A 13,297-nucleotide genomic window follows, 5' to 3' on the forward strand; every position below is an offset into this window, starting at 1 on the left:
CAGTGCATCATATTCCATAGCTTTGGGAATTGGTTGTTCAGAGGGTATTTTGGCAGAACGCTCATTAACTATATGGCTTTCTGTATTTGTGTCACCTCTTCTGAGTAGAGATCTTGCAGGTAGCCCATGTACTGTTGCAGGCCAGTTTATGTTCAGCTATTGCATCTACTTTGTGGGAGAACTTGAATTTTCATACATCTTATGTTACCATGGTCTCTGTTAGTTTGTCTCAGAGTATATAAAAAGTAAAATTTGTAAGGTCTTCACAAATTTTTGGGAGAATTTAATTTCTGGATATTGAGTATTTTAGGATGTTGCCAACATACAGAACTGCTTACCAGAATTTAAAAATGTAAAATTATTTTAAAGATGAAGTTGATATCATAGTGCTGCTTTGTAGAAATGAGTGGTAATCTATGACTGATACTCTTAGCAAAAGTAATCCTTGATCAGCTTACACTTCTGTAGTGGAGGGAAGTTATTATTTCACTCTAAAGGGTTTTCTCATCAGTAGGACAGTGTTCTGAAATTCTGTCTTTCATTTTCCTATTGATAAACAATCTCACGTTGCATTTCCTTTTGAAATGTTTTCCTAAGGGGATTTCTGTTATGACTCTTGTGTGTGAGCTCTAGTATTTGGCAGGCTATTCTCTGAAAGCTTGACCTGGCTTTAAAAGCAATTACTTGGTAACATTCAAATATTTCAGACCTTCTTGAAGGTCTTCGGACCTCTCATTCCTTCAAATACCATAAGCATAAATTCAAGAATTCAGTCTGTTTTCTTCAACAGCTCTAGTCTCTTGACTGTAATGAAGACTTTTAGTAACTATAGAGTTTATATGAATCTCTATTTTCCTTACATTTTAAGTATGTATATTTACAAATAGTGGAAGGACCTTTAAGGTACCTGTAGTGTGCAGCCAAATGTCTACACATTTGATAGACTTCTAATGTGTGAAAGTTTGAGACTGTTGGAATTAAAAAAAAAAAGTTGCAAAATGAAATTGTATTTTCCCTTAGTTTGTTAAATGTAAGAAGCTGTTGACAGCTCAATTAATGTTCAGATCTCCTGTTTTTTTTGTTTGTTCGCATGTCATGCTAGACTACAAAATGCTGTCTAAGCAATTAATAACTTACTCTACGCTTGGATTCATTCAGATCACTGTTAGTGACATGATTGGATAAGACAGCTATTGATGTTTGATTACATGAGTTGTGCTTACTGTTTGGAACAGGTGTTATTTGTTGTATGAGTTCAAAATTAGAGCCCTAACATAAAAGGGAGGGTTTGCTCCATTCAGTATATTACACACTTGTTAACATTTTGAAGTGTAATATAAAAGAACTTTCTTCATTTGTTAAAAATCATGAAATCTGGAATCCAAGAAAAAAAATTATCCCTGGGTTAGTAGTATACAAAATTAAACCCCTTCTCTTTTCCTTTCCTTTCCTGAATTAGAGATGCATTTGCATGCTCAAGCTTATGTTAAAGAAGCACCTTCCCTGTGTCACTAGGCAAGTAATGCGTACAGTTTAATGTGAAACAGGAAGAATGCTCTAGTGATTCATTCTCTCATCTTGTACACCATACAGGCTTCCTTCACATAAGGAACTAGCATTTTCTTCAGAATAGCATACAAAAGGCACTCCCTTTCAGTTTCTAGAGGTAACCTTGACTTTCTCCTCTCCTTTCATTCAGAGTAGCTGGGTACATTGTCAGCACCCAAGATCTTGTTGGAGCTTGCTCTCTTTATCTTCATTGACTCAGGAAGTTCCCAATCTGTATATTATTTAGATGCTAGGAGGGTTTTCTGGGCACCTGAGTTTCAAATGCTTTCTGTATTACTATATTTTTGTCTTGTAGGCATCTTTTGTTAACTCCTCACACAGGATAGTGATTTAGGCCATGAGAAACTTACAGCAAGACATGCCACAGCCAGCCTTAAAATTGTTTTATCAGTGCCAAAGATGCTGAAAGAGGAACAAAACAAAAGAAAACAACAGATGCTTAGGGAAAACATATTTGTTAAACTGTCAAATTTATGAGGAAGTTAACTGCATTGAATCTGTATTCTTAGCATTCCAGAATCTGAATGGGAAGCATTTGATTGACTTCAGTTCTCCCTCCAATCCCACTGGAAAGAATAGGCGATGGAGGAGGAAGGATACATCGGCTGAATTTGGATCCCTTGTTTTTCAGTAATAGATTTCTGTCAGTTTTGATCAATCAAGCAAGTGTTTTATAGAAGCGTCTAAACTATATGTAATGTAGTACAAAGAAATGTAGTTACTCTTAAAAAGATATTTTCTCAACCCACACTAGCTTCACAGTGAGTAGCTAGGTATTTTCAAACCAATAACTCAAAGACTAATCTCGCCAACTTTTTGAAGGCGCTAGTTTCCTTTTAAACAGTTTATCTCTTGATCCTTAGAGCACCACCAAATTCCATTCCAAGGACTTGCTTACAATACACTCCAGATACTATCCTAGATTTTGGAAAGAGTTGAGTTGCAGCAACGAAGAATATCATTACTCATTTAAACAGGCACCTCACCCTTGTTAATTACAATCTCATCTAGGCTATGGTATCTGGTTTTTATCAGTGTAGGTGGACCTAATGTTATGCAGGGACAAAATATCAGGAGGAAAATGCTACATGCTTTGACGGTTTGTGTTTGCCTGAAGGTGTGTGTCTGTACCTGCTTCTTGCAATGAAAAGCGCTACCTGTGACTGCTCCAGGAAATTCTGCTGTGAGAGTTGGCAGCAGGTAACACTATATTTGTGCAGAACATTGCAGCTTGGTAATCATCAGCTTGGAGAACACCTCTCACGTGATTATAGTTTGGAATGTAGTTTCATTAAAGGTGTCTGATGCACATTGCTTTGCCTGGATTTTACCATGTCTGGCAGGAAAAAAAGTAAGGAGGCTTGTCCTGTCTCTGTAGTTTTGGCTAACATCAAGCTTAAAGAATGTAAGGAAAGCTGTGTCTGAGCAAACCATAATACTAGGCTTGTTTGGAAATAAAACCTGTTGACTTCTGCCTTTATCACTGATAATTATACTATGATGGAATATGAAGGTAGTTTGGAATCTGCAGTTAGTCAACTGCTTCGCTACTAGTTGTTTTATAGGCTTTAGCCTCCAAAATGTAGTGTCTTTATGTTCCCCTTTTTTTTCAGAACTGGAAAAATACTAAGTCCTTCAAAAGATTGTTAATATTTGAAATGTTTCCTGTGATAATCAATTTTACTTCCACCTTTCTGACAGAAACAAGCTGGCACTTCTGTATTACTGGTTCATTCAACCTTCTTATCTTGAGTTTGTGGTGTTTCACAAGTCAAATTTGAGCATAGATTTAAGTACACAGCTGCTTCTCTCTGTAGAGACCACAGGTCATATGCTAGCCATGTTGTTTGCCAGTATGTAATAAAGCTCTCAGAACTCGCATCATCTTCTCTTGCTTCTGAATATTGTGCTTGGTGTAAACCATTCTGCTTGATTCTTGTTTTCAGCTCTTAAGCCTCTCTTGTGAGAACTGGTTGGAGTGCATTGCAATAGGGGAGGAGGATGGTTTCATGTTCATACTGAACATGATCTGGTGAAGAGAAGTAGCCATAAATTGTGTCAAGCAAAGAGTTGCAATAAGGTGCTTCTGAAGAAAAAGGGAAATTACAGTGAGAACTAGATGATCTTTAGGCGAGACTGAATTTGTCAGTGGTGGTGGAGTTGGACTGTTTTCTTCTTTCCTTTATTTTTGTTAGACTTGGAGAATGTGTAAGCATTGGCCACTTTCTTTAAACAACAAATTTGCTGCAAAATTGCTGGCTGTTACAAAAGCTTGCTTATACCTTTCACAATTACCAAACTAAACAGTCAAGTTCATCTGTACTGATGATAGTGAAGAAACATTTGAAGCAGTTCAGAGTTCAGGAGATGCTGGGTAACTCTGTATCAGCAGACACTTTTCTAGGTTATGCTTTTGTGGGTGGGTGGTTTTTATTTGATGGAAGTGGGGTAGAGCTGAGGAACTCTGAAGGGCTAGTTCTCATTCAAACTCCTGGTATGATAAGCTTTTACCTAGTAAATGGTGTATGGTTTTGCTATGTGATTGCATTGATCAGTGATGCAGCAGTTACAGCAGAACATCCTAGGTGATAAACCATTTCTCTTTCTAACAGCCCCATGTATACTGGCAACATATACAAATACTCTTATGGCTTAATCTGTATGCTAGAGTTTGTATGGGTCTTAAAAGATGAGGAGAGAAATTGTTGTCATCTTTAATAGTTAAGTTAGAGAAGTGAAAACGAGATTATTTTTTGGACACTGAAAGAAGAATCAAGACCAAGTGTTTGCTAACAGACACATGAAATTAGGGGGACTCAGCAAGCAATGCAAAGAGATTTGCAGTAGTAGAGTGCAGGTATATTCTACTGTTAGTGATGGTGCAGTTCATTTAAGATAAATAATTCTGTCTTTTTATTATATACTGTGGTCTTTATCATCTATCTGTTTAGCATGTTTCATAAGTAGGTTTTGTCTCTTACCACAATACTTCTGTAAAATTGTGCTGTAGTTTGATTACCGTCAGTCCATACAACACAACTTTTAATTTAAAGCAAACTTTATCTCTTGAGACGCACTTTCTCCCAAACTGAAAAACCACACAACTGCAGGAATTGTAGTGCTTAATAATTTGGCTTGTTGAAGTTAGTTGGTGATTGCAGAACTGCTGCCTGTTATTGGTCATCATCACTTCAGGTACTACAGACAGTAATTTTTGTCGTTTGTTTTCTGGTACTTGTAATGTTTGAAGCAGGTGACATAGGAGGGAGTGCTACATGGAATATCTGTAGCCTGAAATATGAGAGTTAGTTATTTTGTTCCAAAATTTTAAAAAATGGAGCCAATTGTAATCTTCATTCTTTATTAATGCTTTGGTGCTGATGTTTAGCACTTATGTGTTTAAAATACTGAAGTCTGAAAAAAACCCATAGCATTTATTGTCACATCAGCTGTTGTAAGCAAAAAGAAACAAGCCTAAAGCTTGTGTGGAATAAATTGTTAGCATATCTTGTTACTGAAAAAGCGTGCTGCTGTTTAACTGTTTCACTTCTATGTTGAAGAAGTTTTAAATTCTAGAATTTCTCAAGCATTACTTATTTTTTTTTCCTTAAGATGGGAGTTTAAATGCAATATGCAAATAAAAACGTTGCTGCTGCACCTGTGTACTTAGTTCTGTAGAGCATATTATGAGATAAAATACCAGAAAAATTCTAAGTTCTGGATAAGACTGCAATTTATCAGGAAAAAAATTGTGCTTAGACTTTCATCTAGAATGTATTCTATATATTCTAAATTCTTATGTGAAACCTTTCTTGAGATAATTTATAGATTCTAGCATAGGAATGGAAAACCGCCTCCTCTGATTGCAAAGTAGAAACCTGAAAAATAGAATGTAATGTTGAGTTGGTACAATGTAATGTTGAGTGTGCTATGATGTTAGGTAAGCATTCAGGACAAGTAATTGAAGAAGTAACAGTAAAGATGTTAACTAAGTAATTTTTCAAGATAGAATTTACATGTGTCACTTTGGGGGGAAAAAAAGGCAAAGTTCTGTTGGCAGTGTTCATCGTTGTTATGTTCCTATCTGATTTGTGGGAATAAAATCCATTTATCTGTTTTCTGCATTCTAACACTTAAAAAATCTCTGTTTCAACAGGCCGGTTGGAATGCCAAAAATGGAAAAAGTTTACCTACATAACCCTAGCTCAGAAGAAACAATTTCATTAGTATCAATATCTGCTACAACATCACATTTTCATGCATCATTTTTTCAAAATAGGGTAAGTTATTCTACTTTCTCAATATGAGCTTTTCCTTCCACCTTCACACCCCAAATAGGAGTTTGATTTCCTTTCCTTCAAGTGAGTCACATACTGTAATAATTGCATGCCCAAAAGTATTTAGGTGCTGCACTTCTTGATCCTCTGTCAGTTAACATGCAAATTTAACCTGAGCACAGAAAAGCATAAACCCTATTAAAAGAGAAGGAACAAAATATTGCATAGGAGTTCTGACACCACTGGGATTGTAAACTGTGACTGAGGGTTTAACAGCAGATCCCCTTTGTTTCTTAGGTAAGTGTAGCTTGCCTTGGAACATACAGAGCAATATGCTGTTCTTTTCATTTTTCTGAAAATCTTAAGTCCAGTGAAGTGATAATGGTGTGCAATGAGCTGGTAACTGCTGCAATCATGTAACAAGAACTTGCAAATTAAAAACCATGACGTAGGCAGGGTCAAATCTAAACCACATTGCTGTCTGAGTCCTCTGGTTTTGTTTTGATTTTGTCTGCAGGGCCTGTGGCTTGGCAGGGATCACGTGAACACAAAAAATTTCAGAAAACTTATATATAAAAAAGCTTTCTCACTTAGGCAATTACTACAGGAATCCATTTCCCCAGTGTTCTGTAAGCTGTCAATCCAAAATATTTCTGTGATAAGCTAAACTCTCATGAGTTTTAGAATTCATCATAAAAATTGAATTAAGTAGGATCCTGCACTACATAATAATTGGTACATTTATTATTTTGTTGAATAGTATTTGTCTGAAGCTTCTGCAGCAAATTTGGGAGAGCAAGTAGACTTTCTAACTTAGGTTTTCCATAACAAACACACTGATCTCTTCTGTAGCACAAAGACTATCATTCATCTGCAGGCTGGAATGTATTCAATATTTTTTTCCTTATTTCTCTGCTTGCTTGCTTTTGTTTTTTCCAGAAAATACTTCCCGGAGGGAATACGTCCTTTGATGTAGTTTTCCTCGCAAGAGTAGTGGGAAATGTAGAGAACACTTTATTTATTAACACTTCTAATCATGGGGTATTTACTTATCAGGTAAGAGAATTGCACTCTTTCAGGAAAAGCCATGGAGTGTGAATCAACCAGAGCAGTATCTTTTCTGGCGTGTTTAACCATCCGAGGATATTTGCACACTAGTGTTTTTTGTTTCCAAGGGTGCCTCTTCTTGTAACATAGAGAGGTACCATTGTAATATCTGTTGGGTAGTACTGTAAGCCAGATTGATGAAGTTATGTAGGGTTTAAAACCCTCCCGACAGCTTCTTTGTGTGTGTTATTTTAGTAGCTCATTGCAGTGATCAAGCTTATTCTTCAGCTCTGTACTCAATCTGATCCAGTGAAAAGGCAGTGTAATTCCTTAAGCTGGCAAAAATTACTTGAGATTCAGTAAGATGAACTGGACAGATGAGTCTGAAAAGCGAGAGAAATCCTCTTGTTGAACGTTTATGACTCTTACCATGGCAATGTTTTGAAAACAGCAACAAAAATACTTCCCGTATGGATAGTCTGTTCCATAATGGAATGGTTTAAAGAATATTTCACATTTTATTAACCCTTAGCTGATATCTAGTGTCTCAGTATCAGAGAAAAAGACATTTTGACTTAATGGGTTCTGAATATGTCAGTGTAAGTAGTAGTTGTGAGAAATACCCCTTTAGCTGCAAACTAAACCAGTTTCTTCATTTTAGTGCTTTAGCACGATACTGCATTTTTAAGTGTTTGGTTGGAAATATATTGTAAAATTTATTGAAAAGAGTACATGGTAGATTACTAAAATTGATGCATGTATGTTAGGCTCTGCAGCAATCACATACAGCTACCTAAACTTGTTTTTCTTTTTCTCAACCAGGTGTTTGGCATTGGGGTACCAAACCCCTATCGATTGCGCCCCTTTATCGGGGCACGTGTTCCTGTAAATAGCAGTTTTTCTCCTATAATAAATATACATAACCCTCACAGTGAACCTTTGCAGGTGAGACTAATAGTAAACTGATAAATGCTCATTTATGTTTATGATATTAAAGTAAAATTGTGTTTGTTTTGGTAGTACTTAAATTTTCATTTGAACTTTAAAGCTATTTGAGGTCGAGTATTGCATATTACATAAACGTTCCTCTGTTTAAGTGCAAATCAGTCAAACTGTAGATTGCAATCAGAGATCTCTTAATTTACTAAACTGAAGTTATACAGTGAAATTTTCATTTTTAAAGTGCTTATAATTATTGCAAAATAAACAATTAAATGTCACTGGTAATTGATGCCTTTAATCCAGGTGTGCCTCTTAGCTGCCTTTGGCTTGTTTTGCACAACATAAGGAGCCTTTAAGGTGTGTAGCCTAGCGTGTAATGTTCACAAGCATTCTTGTATTAAGATTGATGTCTGTGTTTTACAATGCATGTAAATGAATAGTCTGCTGACAAACATAATCCAGTTCTGTTAAGTCAGTGATACACAAACTGTGAAATGCTACAGAAAGCCTATAATGTGTAGCACTAGTAAATGGCATATCACAATTAAAAGCAAACACTTGAGATACTCCAGTGGTTGAGTAGTTGCTAACCCGTGCCATTGCACATTATAATGCCTATTAACAAACCCAGATGAGTGCTAACATTTTTCTGCTATCAACCTCAGGTGGTAGAAATGTATTCCAGTGGAGGTGATCTCCATTTAGAGCTTCCAACAGGTCAGCAAGGAGGTACCAGGAAGCTGTGGGTGAGTAGATATGTCATGCAACACTCACTAACCTTGTCTGGGGAGGTTTTATTTTGGTACAATTTTAGGTTTGGAGGGTTTTTTCACTAATGCTGTCTCATGACATGTAATCATTAAAAAACACTCAATAAAAATTGAAATTAACATGGAGTCCATCAGTTGTATGGACCGATCAGAGAATGGTCCAGACTGGAAGGGACCTCCAAAGGTCATCTAGTCCAATCTCCCCTGCAATCAGCAGGGACATCCTCTACTAGACCAAGTTGCCTGGAGACCTGTGGAGCCTCACCTTGAATATCTCCAGGGAAGGGGCCTCAGCCACCTCCCTGGGCAACCTATTCCTTATTTCTGTCAACCATTGGTATTTCAAATCAAGGGACCTGGAATAAATTAAATTAGAAGGAAACACTTAAGTGTATAATTTTCAAGAGCTGCACTGCAGTTAGAAAAGCTGCAAATTGTAAGAAATTGTTTGAAATGACATATGGATATGCAACATCATCTAAAATTGTTTTGATGCTAAACGCTTGGATGATTGGATGAAGCAATCTGCATATGCAGAAGTATTTTTATAATCACTGTCCAAAGTTACTTCAGGGATCCAACAATTCTTGTATCCCTGGTTACACATATGGGAGAGTCAAATCGCATCCTTTGAAACAGTAATGAGAGGCTGTGTTATGTTAGGTACAGAACTTGAAAGCTTCATGGCTTAGGGAATTGCTCTGTAGGAGTAACTGAAAGTATATTTTGATGTTCTCTGGTTACAAAAGAATACATCTACAGCTATTATGCCATGGAAAACATGGCTTGACCTCCAGAATGTGCTGAAATGTGTCTACTACTGAACACACAGATGTATCAGATTGTCACCACCTATATGGATTACATTCTGTCCAGGTTCCTTATTCAAAAACACAAAAGAAGCTGTAAACTGGAAAAAACATCAATCAATACAAATATTGCTCATCAGAGATTGCTGCTTTGTGCCATATTTATTTGTGTTTGTAGTGGAAGAAGCTCCAAATTTCAGATCAGGTGTTTTTCTCCTCTTTTTTTTAAACAGCAAAACAACAGAAGAAGAAAAAAACTCCTGTGTCCCAACCTTTCTGTAATTTGATGGGAAGGGATATGCAATTTTAGTGTTTCAAACATGATTCTGAAGCTAGGGTTGTGCTGCAGCTGTGCCCATCACATACAGAAAGAGTTGTCTTTCAAACCCTGGGTGCGGATTGGAAAGGAAGGAGTAGGCTTGATACAGAAACTAAAACACATTCTGACTTTCTGATGCAAATAACTTGTGACATGCAAATAACATGCAGCTCTATAAGCTTCTGTCTGCTTGCAGTTCTGCACTATTGCAATTTGTGTTTAGCCCTGAAACTGTACGCTGCTAGTGTCTGCTTAGGAGAAGATCAATTAGAATATGCAAAACCAGTATTTGATGTTACTGCACTCAGTAATGCTTTTATGAATAGAATTTGTTTATTGGTAGATTCTGTCAATTTAGTTCACTGTCTTTCTACTGCAATTCAAATACATAAAACTTAATCAAATGGGGTACGAAAGTCATTTTGCATATATGTAATTTTATTCAGTGTCATATTAGATGACTGTTCTTAGTAAATGTAATAACATGCAGCCTATCTCTTATTCCTATTGGAGCTTTTTCTCTTGATACTGTTATACTCAATGTTTGTGTGGTGTGTAGTTTGGTTTTTTCTGTTGTGGCAGCTTTTTTTGTAATTACTGCACTCAAATGTGCCTTGATTATTTATCAGGAAATACCTCCCTATGAAACAAAAGGAGTGATGAGAGCCAGCTTTTCATCAAGAGAAGCAGATAATCATACAGCCTTCATTAGAATAAAAACAAATGCCTCAGACAACACAGAATTTATCATTCTCCCAGTTGAAGTAGAAGTTACAACAGGTTTGTAGAAAATTGGCTGGTGTGTGCTCTTGAGATCGGTTGGGGTTTTGCTTCTTTTGTTCAAGACTTATTCGGCTTGATTGACTTTTAGCGTGATAAGAAAATTAATAAAATGACATTTTTTCCTTTGTTTTTCCTATAGCACCAGGAATCTATTCATCAACAGAAATGCTAGATTTTGGTACACTAAGAACACAAGGTAAATTATTCTTCAAGTCTCAAAGATATTTATAAGGAGTAGGATGAGGAGGGGAAGGCCCAGTTATCTTTTGTGCTGCTGTGAGTTGTTAGTGTAGTGATGCTTTTTTGATGCTTTTTAAAAGCCAGTTTCAAAAGCAGGGTAACAATGTGTTGCAATACCCTGAGATGTGTACTAACCAACAGTAGTTTGTGTATCCAGCAATAAGTCTAATAATAACATCAGTCTTACATGGTTGTGCATAGCTTGGTCTGAAAACCATTATCAGTCTACTTAATTTGCAAACTTGCTTTGAAAGCCTGGTTTACATCTGCGTAAGTTTTAAGCAGGAAGAAGCAATAGCTTTTTTTTAAATTTGTTACTTGCCATGAGATCTTTTTAAGTGCCACTTAGACAATTGTGCCTAAGTTTTTAATACTGTCTCGTGAAATAAAAAAAGTATGTAGCAGAAAGTAATAAAAGTGAAGCTGTCTTTTGAAACTGTATAAAGGACTTGTTACTGAAGACAAACTCTATCTTTCAACTTAAAAGGTGCCATCTCAAGTACTTGCAACTTAACGTGTAATGATTTGAAAATAAGATGAGGTTCTGCTGAGTATTGATGCACTTGGCAAAATCATCTATTGTAGTGTTTTTAAGCTGCTCATTTCTGAACGAGTTGGAAAGATGAGTGATTAGCTGAAGCATGTATGTAATGCCTCTCAATATGCAAAAATAAAGTTTTCAAGTTTTGAGGATTAGCTGTTTTGACTGCCTGTAATGTTATGTTAGTCTGACTTTTAAAAACTGAACAACAATAGATTTAGATAAGAAAGTACTTAGTGCAGATGACTTTATGAGCTTTTTATGTTAAAATAGTCTAATAGTCTGGTCTGTTTTCTGTTGTTTTGGTTTTGTTTTTTTTTAACAGATCTGCCAAAAATTTTAAATCTGCATTTATTAAATTCAGGAACAAAAGATGTGCCAATTACAGTAAGTTGTATTTTCTTTCAATCTGACACTTTCTACTTGGATTTAGGTTTTCTCATAAGAATCATTCACAGGTTCACTGTGTAGTGTTCAGAATGAGGGGATAGGTAATGTGTGGCTGAAAATGTAACTTAGAAAGATAAATAATCTATATGGGTGGTATATGCATTGCTCCATAGTCTTCTTCAAATGACTAATTCAACATTTACAGTAACTCCTGTTCAATGAACAAGAGATTAATGCAGAGTCCGTGGAGTCTTGTCCTCATCTTGCACTCCATGAAAGTGTATGAAGTGGTTGCCTAACATAATCTTTTAAGATGAGCAAAGAGTGTCTTTCAAGAGCAGACTGTAAAGTGACCCTTACTTTCTTAAGGTTGTCTGCTTTAAGCCTGCAAACACTCCAGAGCTTTCCAGCAAAATCACTGCAGCTGCACATAAAATGCAGCCTGCTACAGAATTTTAGGATTTGGAGTTTCTGTTTTCTTTTTTCTACAGAATTTTGGCTCAAGTCTGGTAGTCTACCTTGGTTCATTCACAGCTTCTTACTCGTAATTTTTCTCCTTGCCTGCTGTTTTTCTTTCTTCTCCCCTTTCTACTTCTCGTCTTCCTTGATTTCCAGATTTAGTTGTATATCTGGCTATGCCTTGTCTCAGTGCGCTTCAAAATGTGTTGAAAAGAAACCAGAGGATCCACAAGAGAGACTGAATGATTTGCAAAGGCTTCTTGCAGAACTCTTGGAGAGTTTCTGTTTTTTTAAAGCTTATAACTGTAACTGAAGGGAGTAGTGTTTTAGTAGTAAAAATCTAACAAAAACTTAAAATACTGGAAACCGAGGTGAGATTAATTTAAATGAGAAGCATAATGCAGTTTTAGTAACAAGAGTAGCTTTCCTCTGTGGTAATAGTCCCTTGCTATGATTCCCGAGTCATTCACTAATACTTTTAAAGTTGAAAGAAACTTGCAGTGTACTGCAACATTAGTGAGGTCAGATGATTCTATAAGGTCTCTCAAAGCCTTATAAACTATAAACCAGCTTCTGTGGAGGATTTTTGCTGTAAAAAAAAGCTGTATGATTTTTTCAACTGGATGATAGATAAATTTAGTAATTTTTCCAGCTGTACCTACTGCATTCTTATATTTTCCAGGATTTGGGTGTAGGACAGATTTGTTTTGTGGGTTTGCTGTGGTTTTTTGAAAGTGGATGATACACTTTTAGTACAATGCAAACTTGCCATATATTCAAACGACTAGTATAACATCTGGTAGCAGAGTACCTAATTCATATTGCTCCATTTAAAAAAAAAGAAAAAGAAACAAAACAAAACACCAAACCCACAAAAAGAAGGCACACACCAAACCCAAAAATACAAGCACAGCCTTCTAAGAAACGCCAACCACCCAAACCCAAAAAGAACTCCAATCACACACAAAACCTCTCACCAGACAAAATAACAGAAACAAAACAATGAAAACCACCTCTGTAGGCAACAGAACATAGATTGTGGTCTAATGGAAGTCTGTCATTTGATGATAATTTATACATGTTATGATACAGCTTTTCCAGGTGAATTGTTATTTTATAGTGTATCAAAGCAGTAAGGCATCTTAAAGCTT

General features: G+C 36.2%; 1 protein-coding gene across 2 annotated transcripts in view; it reads left to right on the top strand.

Moving 5' to 3' along the window:
- TMEM131 (transmembrane protein 131) overlaps nucleotides 1-13,297 on the top strand; it is a 97,110-nt gene that overhangs the window by 41,962 nt on the left and 41,851 nt on the right. For both annotated transcript variants that reach the window (XM_064143533.1, XM_064143534.1), the window contains 7 exons: nucleotides 5,726-5,849; nucleotides 6,786-6,902; nucleotides 7,716-7,838; nucleotides 8,501-8,581; nucleotides 10,363-10,513; nucleotides 10,656-10,712; nucleotides 11,623-11,684. In XM_064143533.1, the coding sequence (XP_063999603.1) occupies nucleotides 5,726-5,849; nucleotides 6,786-6,902; nucleotides 7,716-7,838; nucleotides 8,501-8,581; nucleotides 10,363-10,513; nucleotides 10,656-10,712; nucleotides 11,623-11,684 (715 nt within the window). The remainder of the gene's footprint in view (nucleotides 1-5,725; nucleotides 5,850-6,785; nucleotides 6,903-7,715; nucleotides 7,839-8,500; nucleotides 8,582-10,362; nucleotides 10,514-10,655; nucleotides 10,713-11,622; nucleotides 11,685-13,297) is intronic.

This window comes from Pogoniulus pusillus, chromosome 5 (genome assembly GCF_015220805.1).
Source record: "Pogoniulus pusillus isolate bPogPus1 chromosome 5, bPogPus1.pri, whole genome shotgun sequence".
Taxonomy (NCBI): Eukaryota; Metazoa; Chordata; class Aves; order Piciformes; family Lybiidae; genus Pogoniulus; species Pogoniulus pusillus.